The sequence below is a fragment of the Musca domestica genome, unplaced genomic scaffold, assembly GCF_030504385.1.
Source record: "Musca domestica strain aabys unplaced genomic scaffold, Musca_domestica.polishedcontigs.V.1.1 2, whole genome shotgun sequence".
Classification (NCBI taxonomy): Eukaryota; Metazoa; Arthropoda; class Insecta; order Diptera; family Muscidae; genus Musca; species Musca domestica.
Genome location: NW_026712249.1, coordinates 24,147,892 through 24,169,659, shown reverse-complemented (window position 1 = coordinate 24,169,659; position 21,768 = coordinate 24,147,892). Strand labels below are relative to the sequence as shown.

Here is a 21,768-nt window from a genome sequence, read left to right as displayed (position 1 = left end):
AGGTTTTGACTTTTATGAGTCAAAACATATCCAGGCATCTAGACACGCATACCACATAAAGAATTCAAACAATTTCATGGCAGAGAAACAAAAACAAAAAAAAAGAGAAAAGAGAGAAAAACGCCACGCAACACAAGGACACGTCATGGCAGGAGGTGACCACAACGAAAACACAGCAGTGGCAGCAGCAACAACAATGGTAATAATGCCAATGCAAACTGGAATCAATTGACAGCGGGACAGAACCACAGAATTGAAGGAAGGTGCAACACAGCAACAGAAGTTTCCGCCAGTTGCAAGTTTGCACTTTCTTTGATGGGTTTCAGTGTTCATTCGTTTGCCGTCGTCTTCGACTTCTTCTTGTTCTGATACTTTTCTTCCTTCCTTTCTTCTTTCCTGCCTTCCGTCCTTCCCTCCTTCCTACTCGGTTCACACTTTATTAAAGTGTCGATGGAAATTGCAAAAATTTCCGGTTTGTAAGTCTTGCAGCGTTCTTCTGCTCCAGCCGAACTCCACCAGAGTTGTGCCATGGCCTCTCTTCTTCGTCTGCACTCACAGAAGCATAAACTATTTGGCAGCACATTAAGTTTTTAGCACCGGTAAAGTGCATGATTGTGCAGGCATGAAAGTGCTAATACGTGCGAGACACACTTAACCAAGTTGTGAGATGACTTTAGTTTTCGTTTCGCCCCGACGGGCCAACATTTTTTTAAAGCAATGAAAACTAATTTAAATGTTATGCGTAGAAAATTTCAAAGGGAATGGATAAGTAGAGACAGAGGGGGGAGAAGAGGGGAAGGGTGGGAGGTAGGGAGTTTTTCGTCGAGAAGCAGAGGAGTAGAATTTTAGACCAGGTATAAGGACTTTTGTAAGCACCTAAAGGGAGTCTTTGTAGACAAGCTGGAGGGAGTCTTTGTAGACGAGCTGGATAATGTCACTGTAAAAGAGGAAGTCAGGGCTGACGAGCTGAAGGACGACGGCTTTATAGGTGAGCTGAAGGATGACTGCCTTGTAGATGAGCAGAAGGTTAATAGACGAGCTGAAGATCGGTCGGCTTAAAACACGAGCTGCAGATCGGTCGGCTTTGTAGACGAGCTGAAAACCGGTTTTATAGACGAGCCGAAGGCTGGCTTTACCGAACATCTGGAGGCCGGCTTTATAGATGAGCTGAAGGACGGCTCTCTATAGACAAGCTGAAGGTCGGACCAGCTGAATTTCGGGTCGGCTCTATAGACGAGCTGAAGGTCGGGTCGGCTCTATAGACGAGGTGAAGGTCGGGTCGGCTCTATAGACGAGATGAAGGTCGGGTCGGCTCTATAGACGAGCTGAAGGTCGGGTCGGCTCTATAGACGAGCTGAAGGTCGGGTCGGCTCTATAGACGAGCTGAAGGTCGGGTCGGCCCTATAGACGAGCTGAAGGTCGGGTCGGCTCTATAGACGAGCTGAAGGTCGGGTCGGCTCTATAGACGAGCTGAAGGTCGGGTCGGCTCTAGAGACGAGTTGAAGGTCGGGTCGGCTCTAGAGACGAGGTGAAGGTCGGGTCTGCTCTAGAGACGAGGTGAAGGTCGGGTCGGCTCTATAGACGAGCTGAAGGTTGGACGACTCTACAGACGAGCTGAAGAACGGTCGGCTATATAGACGACCTCAAAATCGGTCGGCTTCATAGACCAGCTGTAGGGCGTCTCCCTCTATAGACCAGCTGGAGGGCGTATCCGTCTATAGACGACATGGAAGGGCATCTCCGTCTATAGACGACCTGGAAGGGCGTCTCCGTCTATAGACGACCTGGAAGGGCGTCTCCGTCTATAGGCGACCTGGAAGGGCGTCTCCGTCTATAGGCGACCTGGAAGGGCGTTTTCGTCTATAGACGACCTGGAAGGGCGTCTCCGTTGAAGGTCGGGTCGGCTCTATAGACGAGCTGAAGGTTGGACGACTCTACAGACGAGCTGAAGAACGGTCGGCTATATAGACGACCTCAAAATCGGTCGGCTTCATAGACCAGCTGTAGGGCGTTTCCCTCTATAGACCAGCTGGAGGGCGTATTCGTCTATAGACGACATGGAAGGGCATCTCCGTCTATAGACGACCTGGAAGGGCGTTTTCGTCTATAGACGACCTGGAAGGGCGTCTCCGTCTATAGACGACCTGGAAGGGCGTCTCCGTCTATAGGCGACCTGGAAGGGCGTCTCCGTCTATAGGCGACCTGGAAGGGCGTTTTCGTCTATAGACGACCTGGAAGGGCGTCTCCGTCTATAGACGACCTGGAAGAGCGTCTCCGTCTATAGACGACCTGGAAGGGCGTCTCCGTCTATAGACGACCTGGAAGGGCGTGTCCGTCTATAGACGACCTGGAAGGGCGTCTCCGTCTATAGACGACCTGGAAGGGCGTCTCCGTCTATAGACGAAATGGAAGGGCGTCTCCATCTATTAACGACCTGGAAAGAAGTTTTCGTCTATAGACGACCTGAAGGGCGTCTCCATCTATTAACGACCTGAAGGGCGTCTCCGTCTATAGAAGACCTGAAGGGCGTTTTCGTCTATAGACGACCTGGAAGGGCGACTGCGTCTAGACGACCTGGAAGCACGTCTCCGTCTATAGACGACATTGAAGGGCGTATCCGTATATAGATGACCGTCTCCATCTAAAGACGACCTGGAGGGCGTCTCCATCTAAAGACGAACTGAAGGGCATCTCCATTTAAAGACAAAGGCCGTCCCTACAGAAGGCCTGAGTGGAGACTCTATACACGACCTGAAGGGCGTCTCCATCTAAAGACAAAGGCCGTCCCTACAGAAGACCTGAGTGCAGACTCTATCGACGACCTGAAGGCAGCTTCTATAGACAACCTAAAGGGAGCTTAAGTCTGAACTGTAAATTTATTTTCTTTGTTATTTAGTCTTTCACTTTATGTGCTCCACCTCAAAATGATGTTCTCTTTAAATAAGGAAAACTTTCTTAAACCTCAATATACATTTTCCCAACCTTTATCTCTCGTAATCTATCTCCAGACACCCGAAGTCAATAAACACATTTTCACATACACACAGATCAAAGGAGAGGCACGCACATGAACCATGACATAAGTGTTCTGTATATTGATGGGACATGTTGATTCACACTGATATTATACGCACACACACCTGGTGTCAACACATACCCATAAACACTGCCACACACAAATCAATTCCCATAATAAGCTCCATAGAATGAACGAAGTCTGAAGAGAGTAATGTAATGTCTTGGCTGGGTAAATTAATTTTTTTCCTCTACTTCCTCTCATGCTGGTATCTTTCATCACCGACATCGTTCATGGTCGCGGCAAAGATGCTATGGAGCAAGGTCTGCGTTACCTATACGATATGCCTTTGGGTGCGTGTTAAGACCGGGAAGGAGTATCTTAAACGTTGTTTTCTTCATCTTCAGATTTGGTGTTTAGTTTGCTTTTGATGTTGGCGATGGTTGCGGTGGTTTCAGTGATTTCAAATATTTTGACTGTTGATTGATTTTAATCAGAAAATTAAGTGGCTTTCCTTATTTCGCCTTGTGCGGAAAATTCAAGGTGCTAAACAAACTGTGGCATCGAATGACGATGGCGGGGGAGGGCAAGGTAGATACCCAAACAAAAAGTGAAGGAAAACGAGCGAGCGACATAAAGGTGTCAGCAACAGGATATTTTCACATGTGGTAAAATATATGCGAAACGCTTGATTGGGTATCTCATCAAAGGTAGTGAGTAGCATTAGGGATGACGTTGTGGAAATCTTTGAATTTTATAGATCATTATATTTTTATTTTTCCGAAACAGGTGGGCTCCTGTCATTTGTATGAATACTCAGCGTATGAGTGATACGAAATGTAGGAAATTTATGAAATCACTCATACTTTTTGGAGCTGGTGTACTGAAATATGACCTACATTGGCGCAACTCTATTACCCATTAAGGCTTAGTACTCCAAAAAATTCCTATTTTCAAAATTTCAAAATCCCTTCAATTACAAAATCATTCATCCTTTGACATCCCTACTTGCCATTAACATTTGACTTTTCCCCCCTCTATTTACCTTTCCATGTACGAATGTATGTTGGAATTCTCGTCTTCTTCTTTTTATTTTTCCAATTGATTTCCATTTGACTTGAATTAATAGCTTCAATGTTGGTTGAATGTTTGTGGAGCGCAAAAATAATATCAGACTGTTGATTTAGGTTTTACATAAAACGAAACACCTGCTTATCCAAATATTGTATTTGACGAAAAGTTAGCCAAGTCACATTTGAATTTAATTAAATGTTTGCGTTTTTCGTTTTCTGTGTTTTTTTTTCGATTGAATGTTCGTGTGTGTCGTAGCCTGGCGTTGATTCGATTAAATTTGTTCTGGGAAACAATGACCCTGTCTCGTCGGTTTTTATTATATCTTAGAAAATCATGTGAATTATTAAAGAATTTAAGGTCATGTTGGGTTAGCAAGTAAGTCGTTTAGGAGACTTTAAAAGGACGCTTATTAACAAATAATTTAAAATTAATAAAATTGTTAATACCCTCCACCATTTGAAAAAAATTGCAAAATATGAAAAAACTATATTAAAGAATGTCGCTATAATTTAAAAAATCTCAAATATCTGGTGTTACAGTTATATTGGCGTATACGGAACTTGAATCTCTAAAGCCAATTATCTGCCAGAGAAGGTGGTGATTTTGTTGCAAAATTTTGGGAAGTACCTTGTATGGGGGCTATACGCAAATGAGGATACAAATAGCAAATTATCTGCCAGAGAAACGATCTCTAAATACAAAGTTTGAGATAATTCAAGGAAAGGTCAAAAGTCGGCCAGAACGGACTATATGATACCCTACACCACTATGCAAATTTAGTAGAGCTCCCGTAACAAAAGAGTTTATATTGGAAATTAATGAAAAGTAGATCATACCAACTATGAACCAAATGACATTGCAGTATGTATGATTTGACAATAGATATGCCGAACCGAGTTTCACCAAATGGTAAAATTCGTTTAAATATGAACAAATTTATTTAATTTGAACTGATATTACATATATGGTAAGCAATAACCGCAAAATCGGATGAAGATGCGTATAAACTCTGAACCGATCCCTATAAAATTTGGCAGAGGTATTTTCGAGCAGTATCTGAAGCCCGGTATCAAATGTCCTTGTTGTGGAGGGCATATTACATATGTGAGGGACTTTAACACTACATGCAATGAAACATATACAGGGTGAGATATAAAAATGCAAAAAAGTCAAACGCCATAATTTTTATTTTTATTTATTTATTTTTTTTTTTTAAATTTTATTGAATGAAAGCAAAAAATGTCGGATAAAGCATCAAATTTTAGAATAAGTTTAGATTTGTTCGAATTGGTTACCCTTGGCACGAATTATGGCCTTCCAACGACCAATGAAATCCTCACACGCTGCCCGAATGTTGCTCTGCGGTATTTTGGCCCATTCCCGGCGAAGCGCTTGCTTGAGTTGATCGACACTTTGGTATTCTTGCCAACCTTGCTTTCCAAAATACTCCAAACACAATAGTCCAACGGATTGGTATTCTGAGATTTTGGTGGCCATTGTGCGCTGGAAATGAAGCGAGGCGTCATTTTGTAACCATTCTTGGGTGGCGCGTGTTGAGTGCGATGGTGCTGAGTCCTGTTGGAATGTCCAAGGTCTGCGGCCAAAATGTTTGCGTACCCAAGGCTTAAATACACCCTCCAGAATATTTTCGCGATAATATTCGACATTTATTCTGATGCCACGGTCGATTAATACGAGCGGAGAGCGACCATCGGCTGTTATGGCGGCCCACACTATCACCATAGACGGCGCTTCAGTTCTGGTGGCGAACCGAAGGTGCACATTTTGAGCTGACCTCTTTAGCAAGTAAACACGATCATTTTGTTTGTTTACAAACTGCTGGTGTAAGTTCTTGCACTTTTTTGGAATTTAAATGGCTTTAACAGGAGCTCATTTTTCAATATCTGCCGAATGGAATATTGCGATATATTCAGCACACGAGTCGCTTCTTTACTTTTCGAACAATTTCTGCTAATTTTGCTGTTTTTATACCCTCATCCATATGGCTGCAGGGGGTATATATCATTTGATACGGTCAAAACGTGCCTAGTCGAAATAACGGTTTTAGACCTTAGGTCTTTTGGAACAAATCCGTTTAAGGACATTTGGAGTCGTTCTAGCGATGTACGTCCGTCCGTCTGTCTGGCTGGTGCGCACGATAACTCTCGAAGGAGTATCCGATTTGGTCCTAACTTTGTACATCATAATACGGTTATCGAATTTAGATCAAGTTCGGAGATGGGCAATATCGAACCACTCTTTTGTACCTCCCCCACAAAAGGTCGAAATTTTCAAAAAAATATTTTTTGCTCAGAAAGAGAAACGATAATGCTCTAACTTTGCAAATCCTAATATTTGTGTCAGTTCTAGATCAGGTGCAAAAATGTACAATATCGGTCCACTCCATCAAGTGCCCCCCACAAAGGTTAAAAATTGTAAATAATTACAACACTTATAAAATGTGATGTAATAGTCCGATTGTCTTCAAATTTCACACATCCCAATAATTTTACTAACCCAAAGTCTGGTGTCAAGGTGGAATACATCGGTCCACCTCTTCTGATACCTTCTGAAAAAAAGTTCAAAATTTTCCAAAGAAAAAAATATTTTCTGCACAGAAAGAGAAGCAATAATCCGATTTTGTTCCAACTTTGCAAATCCTAATATTTGCGTCAGTTCGATGTCAGATGCAAAAAGGAATAATATCGGTCCACCCCATCAAGTGCCTCCCCCTCAAAGGGAAACATTTTTGAATAATTATAACTCTTATAAAATTTGATTTAGGAATCCGATTATCTTAAAATTTCACACATCCCAATATTTTTATAAACCCAAGATCTGGTGTTAAGATGGAATATATTGGTCCACTCCTTTTGGTACCTCCCCGACTCATAAAACGCGAAATTTAACCTACGGTTCCATTCAGACTTGGTATATCTCAATATTTTCATCAACATAGGATCTGTTATAAAGATATCGGACCATTTCTTCGGGTACCTCTCCCATATAGAGAAGAAGAAAACCGTAATGCTTAAATAAAACGAAATAACATCCAACTCCCTTAAAATATTACACAATTTTCAATATTTTATCTGTCATAACTTGCGAAACATGACAGCGATTCTTTACAACTTGCTTCAAATATTGCTCTCAACCAAAATCCTGAGTTGCATATGGAATTTATGATTTCGCAATAATTGGTATAATGTCCGACTTTCTTGTAATTTTGTCCATAAAATATTCTTATCTGCATTAGATGAAGTATAAAAATGGAATAAATCGGTCGACAATTTGAATAATCATAACAGAAGTTAAAATATATAAAATATTTGCTGATGGTATACATCTGTTGGCACAACCGACTGATACTTTTTAACCTGTTTCTTATAGTCCGAATAAACCATGACATTTTACTTCACTAGAATGTGTAATAAAGAATCATATCCAGATACAAAAATTAACCACTTGAAATCCAACTCTAAATCAAAAAACCTACATATGCCGAACAACAAAGCCCAATATGTTAATAAATGCTTTTTAAAAAGTCATTTAAAGTTCTTAAAATAAACTTCAACACTCCAAATGCAAACACTTCTGATCATCTAAAACACATTTTAAATAAATTTGCTTTCGAGGCTATAGACGCACAACTTGTCTATTTTATATTAAAAAAATCACAACCCAGCAGATTCCTAGAAGATAAATATATATTTAACACACACACACACACACACACTTACAAATCACTTCCGGTATCATGATTCTACTTAGCAGGCCAATAAAATATTACAAGCCATAAACAATATTATAAGACAATATGTTGCAAACACATACACGCTGTGGCATAGCCAGGGGCAGAAGGCAGCAATGAAGGATATTTGTTCATAACCCAGCAAACATCCATGTAAACCATGTGAATCTTTTGAGCTCACTTGATATGTATCGGACTCTTACATCTCTCACATTATTTAAACACATATCCTGTACACTCACACACACACACATACACTGTGTTGAACTTTTGCAACAGATGTCCAAAAGTCAAAAACTAAAGTGGCAACCATAAGTGGTTTATCAGTTTCACAAAAAGGCCAAAGCAACACATCTAAATACTTTGTTTGTTAGAACAAATTCAATAAATTGACCAACATTTGAACTATCGACAAGAATGGCCATAGCCATAGCCAGCAACAACTAAAAAAGCATTCTAGTTACACACACTCAAACATATCTATCATCAGAGCTTTTGTAGTTGTTGTTTGTCTTGTTAGTTTGTTTGTGTTTATTTATTGTATCATAGATTGGCATGAGGAGATAGCATGTTGAAGCAAAAATGGGAAAATGTCAATGAAAGGGGTATTAAATAAGACATCAATAATTAAAAGTAGAATATTTTCTTATATGACTGACTGACGGCTAAAGCCAGAATCTTGAAATTTTGCATGTGGGTCAATGTGTGATGCGGGGGGAGATGATGCTGGGATTCGAGCTATTAGTGTAATAAAGAGTATTAAAAGGTACTACAAATAGAAACCCATTGTATTGGTAAAATGGATAGAGCTGAATCTTCGAAAGAGGATATCGAACAATAAATATACAAAAAAATTTCAAATTTCTACCATGTTGGTAATGCTGTAAAATGTTGGTAAATGCTGTAAGAATTAATTTGGCAGAGTAGGGCTGATAAAAGGAGGTAGTCCTGCAAATGTGTACCATGTGTAAGACATGTAATAAATGATACTAAAATTTGGTAGAATTTGAGGTTGAGTCCCTGTGTAGGGTTGAGATTTGATTGTGGTTTTGGAATGCTATTATAAAAAAGGACGAAAAGTACCGAATTGTACTAAATTTAATATATGAGGAAGGGATAGAGTTGGAAATCTGAAATTGGGCATTATGGACATTTTTTGTCAGGTGAGGATGAGATATGGTGGTAGGTGAACTGATAATGCAGGAATCCTGAAATTGGGACATAAGATTTCTATTGAATTGTAAAATGTAGATTATTATGGAAATTTGTACTTATGTGTACTAAATAGTACTACATTTTGTACAAATTGTTATTGTGGGAAACGATAAGCTGGATTCTGACATTTGGAATTATGGTTACTATTGACGTGTAGGATTGGGGTATGTGCTGAATGGTACTAAATTCAGTAAAATGTGGATTACTAAATAGTACTACATTTGGTACAATTTGCTTTTGGATTGAGCGGATTGAACTGCTGGTGAATAGGGTTAAAATAAAGAATTGGGTTTAGACATGCGTTTATCAAGCATACGAAAAATTCTTAATAGTACTAAATTTGATATGCGTGAACGGAAACGGTTTGAAATTTGAGATTCCAATTAGTGCATATGGTTCAGATTTGATAGTGGTTTTGGAAATATGTACTAATATGTACTAAATGGCAGTTGAGAAAAATATTCAGATTTAGCAAGTTGTAAAGAATCGCTGACTTGTTTCGCAAGTTTTGACAGATAAGAGTGTTGAAAATTGAGACCCTATGTGGGTGAGTTACCAGAAGGAATTCGCAGATATATATTATATCCACAACAGATCTTGTGTTAGCAAACATTTTGAGAGAGTTGGATGCTTATTTCACTCTCTTTGAGCGTTTTGTTTTTCAAAATCTTAAACACTTTGTGGCGGAGGTACCAGAAGAAATGGTTCGATCTCCACCATCTTTATAATAGGTATTCTGTAGATAAAAATATTGAGATGTACAAAGTCTGAATGGTATCGAATTTTAAATTCGCGTTTTATGAGCTTCATGGATATTCAAAATTTTGTCCTTTTGTAGGAGAGGAACCAGAAGAGGTGGGCCGATATTCCATCTTCACAGTAGATCTGGTGTTAGTAGAAATAATGGGATGTGTAAAATATGAAGAGAATCGGATGCTTATTTGGATTTTATAATCGTTTTGGTTTTATTGGTTTGGTTGGGTTTCAAAATGTAGATCTTTTGTGGAGGAGGTACCAGAAGAAATGGTTCGATCTCTACCATCTTTATAACAGATCTTGTGTTGATAGAACTATTAAGGTGCGCCAAGTCTGAATGGAATCGGATCTTAATTTCTCGTTTTATGAGCTTCATTGTTATTTAAAATTTTTAGCCTTTGTAGAGGAAGGTACCAGAAAGAGTGGGCCGATCAATTCTATCTTCACTCCAGACCTTGGGTTAATAAAAATATTGTGATGTGAGTAATTTGAACATAATCGGTATCTGATATCACATTTTTAAAACCTATAATTATTCAAACTGTTGACCCTTTGTGGGGGAGGTACTTGGTGGAGTGGACCGATATTGTCCAATTTCGCACCTGACCTAGCACTGATGCAAATATTAGGAATCGTAAAGTTGGGGCAAAATCGGATTATCATTTCTCTTTCTGTACAGTAAAATATATTTTGGATGGTTTTGTGGAAAGGAGTGGACCTCTTCGAAATGTTCCAAATGTTCAAAAACGGATTTGATCCAAAGGGACCTAGGGTCTAAAACCATTATTTCGATGAGGCACATATGGAAGAGGGTATAATAATTGACCTCATAGAAGGAGAAAGGATCATTTAATTGCAAAATTTGCAAATTCCAATATTTTTCATTGCTAGGTTAGGTGCAAATATGGACAATGTCGGATCACTCCATTAAGTATCTCCTAATTACAACTCATATAAAAAGACGGTTTTGGGACCAATTTTCAAGCATATCTGGCGATTTGGCCATATTTGGGTAATTAAACGTCTTTCAAAAATATCTTGCAAATAGCCTATTTGACCGTAAATCAGGTTATTATCACCTTGTGGAGGATATAAAAATTCTGGCTCGTCTAACATAACATATGGTTTCTTTTTCGTTTTATACCGGATACTTTTATGGGAGATGTACCAGAATGAGCAGACTAATGCATTACGTCCTGATAAAAAAAAAATCATTATACGGTAATTCGAAAACGTAGTAAAATCTATAATGGCTACCATCCCCAAAATCAAATTTCCCCCCTAAAATCTTGTATTTTTCGAAAATCCTAGTCTTAAAAACATGTTTGAATTTTTCTCGTTCCTTTTATAATACCCTTATTGTTCCCCCATTCACTGCCAGCCACTACAGCACATCTTTGTGTCTGTTCATAAGTGGAGAATGTGTGTTTTGTTCGCTCGTTCGTCCATTCTGTTATCCTTCAGACTTGATGCTTTATCCTTGTCCGCATATATTGGTCAACGGCAATAAGTCATTTTATAAAGTTGTGTATCTCTCTGTGTATGTGTTTCTTTGTGTGTGTGTAAAGTGAAAAAATAATGAATCTTGTTGGCTCCCGTTCAAGCTTTGCCTTTGATATTAAAAAAGTCAACATTTTTGCATTGGTTTACCAAACAAAAACAACATAATCATTGTAATCATGGACAATGGCTACCATAACCATGAACATTATTATATTGCTGGAACTAACTGTGTGTGATAGGACATACAAAGAAGCAGTCAGGGCAGTAAGGATAGAAAACTAAATAAAGTGAAAGAATGTCAATATGTTGTACAGTACTTGGATAGGAAAATTGGCAAGTGTTAAACAGCTGCCATTATTTAGCTTAATTTCAGTAGGGGTTTTTAGTCGAAGTTACTGGTTTATTTATCAGTTTTTGAAGAAATAGCGATATAAAGAATCAGGAATAACAATTCCCAATAATTATGGAAGATATGGCTAAAACTCTCTATTAACATTTCCGAAGCTATTAAATATGTTTCTTAGCTCTTTTGTCTCCTCTCGTGAATCGGCTTCACCTCTGGGATCTGTAAGTCGGAATACGATAGACCATCTCGATTCATTCACATTCAATAGAACTTTGGGAAATTTTTTTTTTTTTTAATTTTTTGATGCCTATCACTATTCCTATTTAGAAGAGCTCCCATACCAAGAAAATAAAATGTTTATATTGGGAATTTAAGTGAAGTAGATCACACAAACTATGAAACTTATTTGAATCATCATGGCTCTAAAGTGGTCACAATTTGGGAACAATATTCAATTCTGAATCGATTTTCAACAAATTTGACGGTGGCTTTTGTATCAAATAACATGTGGATCATATGACTTCTATGAGAGTTATATTAAAAAAAAAATTATTGGAGCAACAGATATACCGAACCATATGCAACCAAATGTAAAAACTCGGTTGAATATATAAAATCTATCCAATTTGGGCTGATAATGCATATATGCCGAACAAAAATCGTAATATCAGATGAAGATGGCGCAGCCATACAAAAATCCTTACCGGTTTCGATAAAATTTGGCAGAGGTATTTTCTAGCTCCATCTGATATCCGGTGTCAAATATTATTGTTGTGGAGTGCATATTACGCATGTGAGAGACTTAAACGCCAAATCGGATAAAACATTTATGTGGGAGGTATAGATATATATGAACCGATTTTCATCAAATTTAAAGTACTTCTTTCTTGGTTGAATTCAATCGGAATTGCCAAGATTCAGATCATTTGGGCTGATATTAGAAATTTGGTGCACAATAAACCTGAAATCGGATAAAGATATATGTAGAAGCTATAGCTAAATCTGAACAGATATTGACAAAATTTCAAACACTTATTTCTGAGCTGTATCTGATATGTGGTACCAAAGATGATTCTTGTGATTACGCATGTGAGGAACTTTAAACCCCAAATCAGATGAAACATATACAAAGTGAGATAAAAAAAAAAAACTGCAACAAAGTCAAACGCCATAATTGTTACATTTTTTTTTCATTGAAAAAAAAAATTCTGAAAAAAATTCTGAAATAGCAATAAATTTTAGAATAAGTTTAGATTTGTTCGAATTGGTAACCTTTGGCACGACATAAGGCCTTCAAACTGCCAATGAAACCGTCACAAGCTGCCCGAATTTCGCTCTGCGGTATTTTGGCCCATTCCCGGCAAAGCGCCTGCTTGATGTGATCGACACTTTGGTATTTTTTAGTGCCAACCTTACTTTCCAAAATACCCCAGACACAATAGTCCTACAGATTGGTGTACGGAGATTTTGGTGGCAAGCGAGGAACCTCCGTTTGTAACCATTCTTGGGTGGGGCGTGCTGAGTGCGATGGTGCTGAGTCCTTTTAGAATGTCCAAGGTCTGCGGCCAAAATGTTTGCGTGGCCAAGGCTTTAATACACCCTTCAGAATATTATCGCGATAATATTCGGCATTTATTCTGATGCCACGATCAACTAATACGAGTGGAGAGCGACCATCGGCTGTTTTGGCGGCCCACTCCATCACCATGGCCGGCGGTTGAGTTCTGGTGGCCAACCGAAGGTGCACATTTTCAGCTGACCCCTTTGGCAAGTAAACACGATCATTTTGTTTGTTAACAAACTGCTGGACAACGAATGTTTTCTCATCGGAGCGGAGAAAACCAAATTAGGCAGTTCACCACTTTCGGCCAAGCGAAGCAGTTCTTTAGCTCTTTTGAGTCTATTTTCTTTCAGTTGCGGTGTAACTTCTTGCACTTTTTGGAATTTCAATGGCTTTACCCCGAGCTCATTTTTCAATATTTGCCGAATGGAATACTGCGATATGTTCAGCTTACGAGCCATTTTTCGGCCACTGCCACTGCGACGCGGGTTTCGATCAAGTCGCTTCTTTACTTTTCGAACCATTTTTGCTGATGTTGCTGTTTTCTTCCGTCCACTTTCTTGACGTCCAGCTACGCTACCAGTATCACGGTAACGAGCGATGATACGAGACACAAAAGTTTTATTCACATTTAAATGCTGGAGTGCTCTAACGATAGCCACTTGTGGTTTTCCGGCCAAATATAAAGAAATCACGCTATCACGCTTGAATTTCATCACGAATTAATTTTTTCTGGAAAATTCTCACCAAACTGCTTCTGAACGCTTGTAAACTATATAATGAGCTGTCACTGGAAAAAAAATTTAACAGCTGTCGGAGGAGTGGCTTACAAATGACAGCAGTCTGAAGTTGGTTGGAGTTTTTTAACTCACCCCGTATATAATCTTCACAACAGATCTTGTGTTAGCACAAATGTTTGAATGTGTGAAATTTTTGTAGAGTTGGATGCTTACCTCGATATCTTTGAGCATTTTGCTTTTCAAATTTTTGGGAGGTACCAGAAGGAGTGATTCGATCTCTACCATCTTTATAACAGATCTTTTGTTGATGGAAATATACCAAGTCTAAATGGAATCGGATGTTAATTTCGCGTTATATGAGCTTCATGGTTATTTAAAATGTTGACCCTTTGTGGAGGAGGTACCAGAAGAAATGGTCCGATCTCTACATTCTTTATCTTTATTACAGATCTTGTGTTGTTAGAAATATTAAGATCTGATCAGACTTGATCAGAATCGGAGATTAATTTCGCGTTCTATGAGCTTTATGGATATCCAAAATATTGAACCTTTGTGGGGGGGGGGGGGGGGGGGGTTGAGCGAACAAAAGGAGTGGGCCGATATATTCCATATTCCCTGCAGATCTTGTGTTAGTAGAAATAATTTGATGTGTGAAATCTGAAGAGAATTGGATGCTTATTTCGGATTTTATAATCATTGTGGTTATTCAAAACTGTGACCCTTTGTGGGGAAGGCATCAGAACGAATGATCCTATCTCGACCACCTTTATAACAGATCTTGTGTTGATGGAAATTTTGAGATGTGTCAAGTCGGAATGGAATCGGATGCTAATTTCGCGTTTTATGAACTTCATGGGTATTCAAAATGTTGACCCCTTGTGGCTGAGGTACCAGAAGGAGTATGCCGATATATTCCATCTTCAAACCACGCCATGGGTTAGCAAAATGATTTTAATGTGTGTAATTTGAAGACAATCGGACTTTGAAATCACATTTATAAGAGTTATAATTATTCAAAATTTTGATCCTTTATGGGCGAGGCACTTGATGAAGTGGACCGACATTGCCCTACCACTGATGCAAATATTAGAATTTGCAATGTTGGAGCAAAATCGGATCATCCTTTCCTTTCAGTGCAGTAAAATATTTGTTTTTTTCTGTTTCGGCTTTTGAGAAGGGGGTAACAGAAGGTGTGGACCAATATTGCCCATCTTCAATATGACAATAATAAACGGATACTCTCTTCGAGAGTTATCATGCGCACTTGCCAGGCAGACAGACGGACGGACATCTCTAGATCGACTCCAAATGTCCTGAAACGGATTTGGTCCAAAGAGACTTGGTGTCTAAATACGATATTTTGATGAGACACGTTTTGGCCGTATCAAATGATATATACCCTCTCTAGTCATATGGCTTTTTTTAGGTAAGGATACAAGAAAGTCTTCGCGATATGGTGTTACTTATTCCACCAATTGACTTGAAATTTTAAATCCGCTCAAAAAAAAATAAATTTTAAAAAGAAATCCTTGACTTCTAAAAACAAGAAACACCCCAAAAATGAAGCAACAGCCTCCGCCAAAGTTCTTCCCAACAAAAAGTGTACCATTTTGTTGTAGCTGCAAGCGCGCCAAACAAACTAATTCATTTTCAATTAAAATCGCATCAGTTTGAGAAAAAGGGATTTTTTCCTGTCGCTTCGATGTTGTGCTTCGACTGGGTCGTTTTTTTTTTTTGTGTTTTTCTAGATTGAACTCTCAGTGTGCATCACATTTACAAGGCAGTGGTTTTTGGAGTTTTCAATGGTTTTTTGTGCGATTCCAGCCAACAACAGATGTGGTCGGAGTAGAAAATAAAAAACTGAACCCAAAAAACAAAAACAGGATAGAAAAACTAAAATAAATCAATACTGGGTAGAAAAGTTCGACAAAAAGGTTAACCATGGACCACTTTGGTGGATATCTTTTGGATTAAATTCAACCAAAAAAAAAGGAAAAAAGAACAAAGTTTGTTCCGGACAAACAAATTCATTAAAGTTACGGGGTGGAGTGTGAAGAAAAGTAAATTAATTTATTATTAAAGATAAACTCAAAATACCACACAATTTATTTATTAATCACTGTTTTGTTGTTGCTAAATTTTACTTATCTTTCTTTTTTTTTTGTGTTTTGCCTGTCTATCTTTACAGTTCATCCTTTGGTACAAGTTCCCAATCAATTGGTGGGTGCTCCCGTCTTGACAGATGTCACTTTAATTTGTAATGTGGAAGCATCACCCAAAGCCATCAATTATTGGCAAAGAGAAAATGGTGAGTATTGCTGGAGTATGTCACATAGTTGTGCTGAAGTTCTCTTCGTTTTTAATTCCTTTCAACAGCATCGCATTGGTGGCATTTCGAGGGGAAATTCAACAATTTTTCAATTTTCCACTTTGTTGCCAACATCGTGTTGGGAAAACAATATTTCATTTCAAATGTAATTTGTCTTTATTAACTTCGTGCTTTAGTGGTCTAAAGCAATTTTTGTCTGTCATTCGCTGTTGCGAAGTGAGGGAGTGGAGGGTTTTTTTTAAAAACTAGAAATACTTGAGTGACATGAAGTGAAGAATTGAAATTGACTTGAATTGTCTTATCATTTGTTTTAATGTCTTGTTAATTGTCCATAAAGTGATTGTTTATGTCAGCTATTAAAGGATGTTGAGATAAGGTCGACATAAATTTTGTGTAAATATCACACTTTTAATGCTTTATACAATATTCTTGAACTGCTTATTTTAGTACTAATAGCAAATATAAATGTCAGTCCAAGCAGATTTTTACCATGAACCAATACACGCCACGCGAGCGCTCTGAAATAGTTGAAATTTACATTCAACAGTAGAAGTCAATTGTGAAAACTCAACGTGCTTCCAAAACATTAAAAAATGTGAGAAGTGCGCCTTCTAAGAACACCAATAAGCGTTTATACGAAAAATGTTCGACTGGTAAGGCTCTTTCTAATCCGAAGAGGCCATATAAAAGTCGACCAAGGCGATGGGCCAAGAATATCTCTGAGGTCCCCAAGAATATTCCAAAAACGCCGTTCCCAGCAGTTGGGCATGGCCACTTTACAACGGATTATTCGCATTGATTTGCATTTGTTCCCGTACAAAATTGAATTGACGCAAAGAATGTTGCATGCGGACAAGCCTCGTCGATTGGAATGAGCCCAAAGAGTCATCGAAAAAAACATGGGTCCGTCGAATATGGGCAACCCTGTGCAAAGGCATTAGCTGAGCGGGGCCGACCATGTGACAACCTACCAACCAATTTTGGTCGATTTTTTGAAAAAATTCCATTTTGTACTTTAAAAAATTTCCCTTTAGTTTTTGACAGGATGAGATGAAAAAACTGCAACAAACTTCAGACTGCTGCTGTCATTTCTAAGCCACTTACCCGACAGCTTTTAAAATTATTCCAGTGACAGCTCATTATATTGTTTACACAAGTACAAAAGCATTTTGGTGAGAAATTTCCAGAAAAAAAGGTATTCGTCATGGAATTCAAGCGTGAAAGTGTGATTTTATTTGATTTGGCTGGAAAACCACAAGTGACTATCGTTAGAGCACTCCAGCATTTAAATGTGAATAAATCTTTTGTGTCTCGTACCATCGCTCGTTACCGTGATACTGGTAGCGTAACCTGGTGTCAAGGAAGTGAACGGAAGAAAACAGCAACATCAGCAGAAATGGTTCGAAAAGTAAAGAAGCGACTTGACCTAAACCCGCGACGCAGTGGCCGAAAAATGGCTTGTGAGCTGAATATATCGCAATATTCCATTCGGCAAATATTAAAAAATGAACTCAGGGTAAAACCATTGAAATTCCAAAAAGTGCAAGAACTTACACCGCAACTGAAAGAAAATAGACTCAAAAGAGCTAAAGTGGTGAACTGCCGAGTTAGGTTTTCTCCGATGGGAAAACATTCGTTGTCCAGCAGTTTGTAAACAAACAAAATGATCGTGTTTTCTTGCCAAAGAGGTCAGCTGATAATGTGCACCTTCGGTTGGCCACCTGAACTCAAGCGCCTGCCGTGGTGATTGTGTGGGCCGCCATAACAGTCGATGGTCGCTCTCCCCCCGATATTCGGTATTTTGATGATTTTAGCGACATTATTTAAAGGAACTGTTCCAAATTTGGTATTTGAAGTTCGTAATAGATACTGCAGCATAAAACAGAAAATGGGCCATGTAAGTCGACGTCTTCGTATAGCCCCCATATACCGTACCCTCCGATATTCGGTATTTTGGTGATTTTAGCTACATTATAAATACATTTTTCTTCAAGTTTCGCATTGGTTATTTTAATAACTTCTGACAAAACTTGGCTATTCAGATCCACGTCATCGTATAGGCATTCGGTATTTTTAAGATTTTAACAAAATTTTAAACGGATTGTTTTTTTTTTTTTTTTTTTTTTTTTTTGGAAATTGCCAAATTTGTACCAAATGGTGAAGGGTATTAAAAGTTTGGCCCAGCCGAACTTACAGCTTTTTTACTTGTTTTAATTAGTCTCATATAGTAATTTGTTTCCCTTGGAAGACATTAAATGATGACCACCAGAGTTGTCGACATTATAGGCGCATTTGATGTGTTTTAGAAAAAGTATTAGCTTAGGTGACCCATTATATATTGTTCTAATTCTACTCCCTCCAGTTATAGACACATTGCCATATGAATATTTCACTCATTGATAAAACTTCGATGAATAGATTTTGATTGATTGTGGTCTACGATACCTTAAATTTATAATTTTATTCCTTTTTTTTATTTTTAGGTGAAATGATTATTGCTGGAGATCGTTATCTACTTACCGAGAAGGAGATCAACATGTATTCCATTGAAATGGTGCTGCATATCAGACGTCTACAGGCCAGTGATTTTGGTGGTTATAAATGTATATCGAAGAATAGTATTGGTGACACGGAGGGCACCATACGCTTATATGGTAAGAAAGAAATTTAGATTTTTTTAAATTATCACTTATAAAAATATATTTCACGGAAATTTATAAAGATGTTTCATATTATATAATCGGTTATTTTGACTGACTATATATAGCCTTCATTTTTCAAAAAAAAAAAAAAAAAACTTCCATTTTGGAAGATTTCGTTTTTTAAATAATGTCTAAACATAATACAATGGCCATCCAAAATGCTAGACTTCTTTCCTGTCCTTAACTCCCTTCTCCTATACAATTCCGCGTCGATTGCTTTTCAATTATGACATGTAGAGCGACTGTAAAATCAGGAAAACTTTAATTTTAATTTTGACCCAAGCCCTACCCCCATGCAAAATTTCTTTAGATAATTGCGACCTGTATACAGGGTGCGATGAGAAAATTGCAACCAACTTAAGACTGCTGTCATTTCTAGTCACTCGTCCGATAGTTTAAATTATTCCAGTGAGATTTCGTTATATTGTTTACAAGCCTACAAAAGCATTTTGGTGAGAATTTTCCAGAAAAAAAGTTATTCGTGATGGAATTCAAGCGTGATAGTGTGATTTCTTTAAATTTGGCTGGAAAACCACAAGTGGCTATCGTTAGAGAACTCATGAGAAAACATTCGTGTTTACTTGCCAAAGAGGTCAGCTAAAAATGTGCACGTTCGGTTGGCCACCAGAACTCAAGCGCCGGCCATGGTGATGGTGTGGCCGCCATAAATGCCGAATATTATCGCGAAAATATTCCGGAGGATGTATTAAAGCCTTGGGCACGCACTCATTTTGGCCGCAGACCTTGAACATTCCAAAACGACTCAGAACCATCGCACTCAGCACGCACCACCCAAGAATGGTTACAAAATGAAGTTCCTTGCTTAATTTCTAGCGCAAAACGACCACCAAAATCTCCGGATACCAATCCGTTGGACTATTGTGTCTGGAGTATTTTGGAAAAAAAGTTGGCACTAAAAAATACCAAATTGTCAATCACCTCAAACAAGCTTCGTCGGGAATGGGCCACAATACCGCAGAGCAACATTCGGGCAGCGTATGAGGGTTTTATTAGCCGTTTAAAGGCCATAATTCGTGCCAAAGGTAACCAATTCGAACAAATCTAAACTTATTCTAAAATTTGATGCTATTTCTGACATTTTTTGTTTTTATTCAATAAAATTTATAAAAAAAAAATCTAAAAGTTATTGCGTTTCACTTTGATGCAGTTTTTTTATCTCACCCTGTATATCCTATATCTTGGCTATCAACGGCACTGTCATGGTCAGAAGTGGCCTTTGAATGTATGTGTGATTTGGCAGGGATTAAAAAATTTCGAATTTTTTGACATAAAAGTTATACTTTATTCTACCCGCTAAATATTGACCGATGACCGTTCAAATTGATAGGCTTCTGCCCAGCCCTAAATTCTAACTTCATGCGAAACTCCGCGTCGATTGGTCTATAATTGTGGCCTGTAGAGCAACAGAAAATCAGGATTTTTTCTGTTTTTTGTTCATTTCAAACCCTAAACATTTTACGGTCATCACCCAAAACAATAGGCTTCTATTCTGACCTTAATCCCACCTCCATTTTCAGTTTCATGAGGATCGGCCCATAATTGCGCCCTGTAGAGTGATTACAAATTAACATAAACAAACGGACTGACATACATAACTCAGATCTGCGAGATATTACCCTATATCGGGGACCAATATTTCGAGGTTTTTTTTATTCTTGACCCAATCAAACTTATAATACCCCAACACACAGGGTATAATCATTTTCTAATATTCTATTATATCCTCATTACATCGAATTGAGTAAACTAATGTATCGTTAATTTTGTTTTACACTTTTTTATAGAAATGGAAAGGCCAGGAAAGAAAATCCTTCGAGAAGAAGATATGAACGAAGTAACGGTAAGTTTAATTTCACACATCAATATAATTTAATAAAAAATCCCAGTTTAATTTAATTTGACAATACCAATAATTCAAAATTTACCACCTTTTTCTTCAAATTCCAATTTCTTCTTCCATTCCCTACAGAAAAACGAAATTGTCCTCAAGGAGAATCGTCACGAGGACGGTGCACGAAATCAAAACGGCCGCCTGTACAAAGAACGCGGCAGCGATCTAACCCAGTACAATCATCACAATTCAGCACTGCCACAAATGCGGTCACCTTCGATGCCATTGATAATTGTATTAATTACACTAATACTCTTATTAGCGTCAACACGTACACTTAACGATATTGGCCATAATCAAATTGTCGATGACAGGCCTTGGCGACAACAGGCGGCAGCGGCGCCCTCATCCTCACTGTCGTCGTCATCATCGTCGTCGTCGTCGTCATCAATACAATTGGCGCAGTACATAAATGGATTATAGCTCAATTACAATGTAATTAATCATAATTAGTAAGCAAATATGCATGTACATATCTATATTAGACAACAACAACACTCACATAACCTAACCTTCTCTCCCTCTCGTCCACTCTCACTCCCTCTCTCTCTCTTTGTGTGTCATGTAGTTATAGTTGTTGTCATTGTTAGTGTTGTAAGTTGTAATTAACACAAAACTCAATTCACTTCAGTGACAATAACTGTGACTGGTATTTATTTCCTCGTTTCCTTCTTTTGGGAAACAATATCTCCCCCTAGCCATAATCTCCCACTCCATGTCCCCTCCCTACCTCTCGCTCTCTCCCTCTCTCTTTGATATCGACAAACTAACAATAATAACAGTCAATAATAACTAATGATAAACTAAATAAATTAAATACACAAAATAAATACGAAATATTATGAATAAATAACAGCAACAAG

The 21,768-nt window shown here is 38.2% G+C and overlaps 1 protein-coding gene across 1 annotated transcript in view; it reads left to right on the top strand.

Annotated features, from left to right (window-relative positions):
* The window catches only part of LOC101895362 (cell adhesion molecule DSCAML1), a 79,791-nt gene extending 58,463 nt beyond the window's left edge, over positions 1–21,328 (top strand). Inside the window, exons 6-9 of the mRNA XM_059121753.1 lie at positions 16,151–16,270; positions 18,775–18,945; positions 20,799–20,854; positions 20,984–21,328. Of these exons, the coding sequence (XP_058977736.1) occupies positions 16,151–16,270; positions 18,775–18,945; positions 20,799–20,854; positions 20,984–21,328 (692 nt within the window). The remainder of the gene's footprint in view (positions 1–16,150; positions 16,271–18,774; positions 18,946–20,798; positions 20,855–20,983) is intronic.
* The last annotated feature ends 440 nt before the right edge of the window (positions 21,329–21,768 follow it).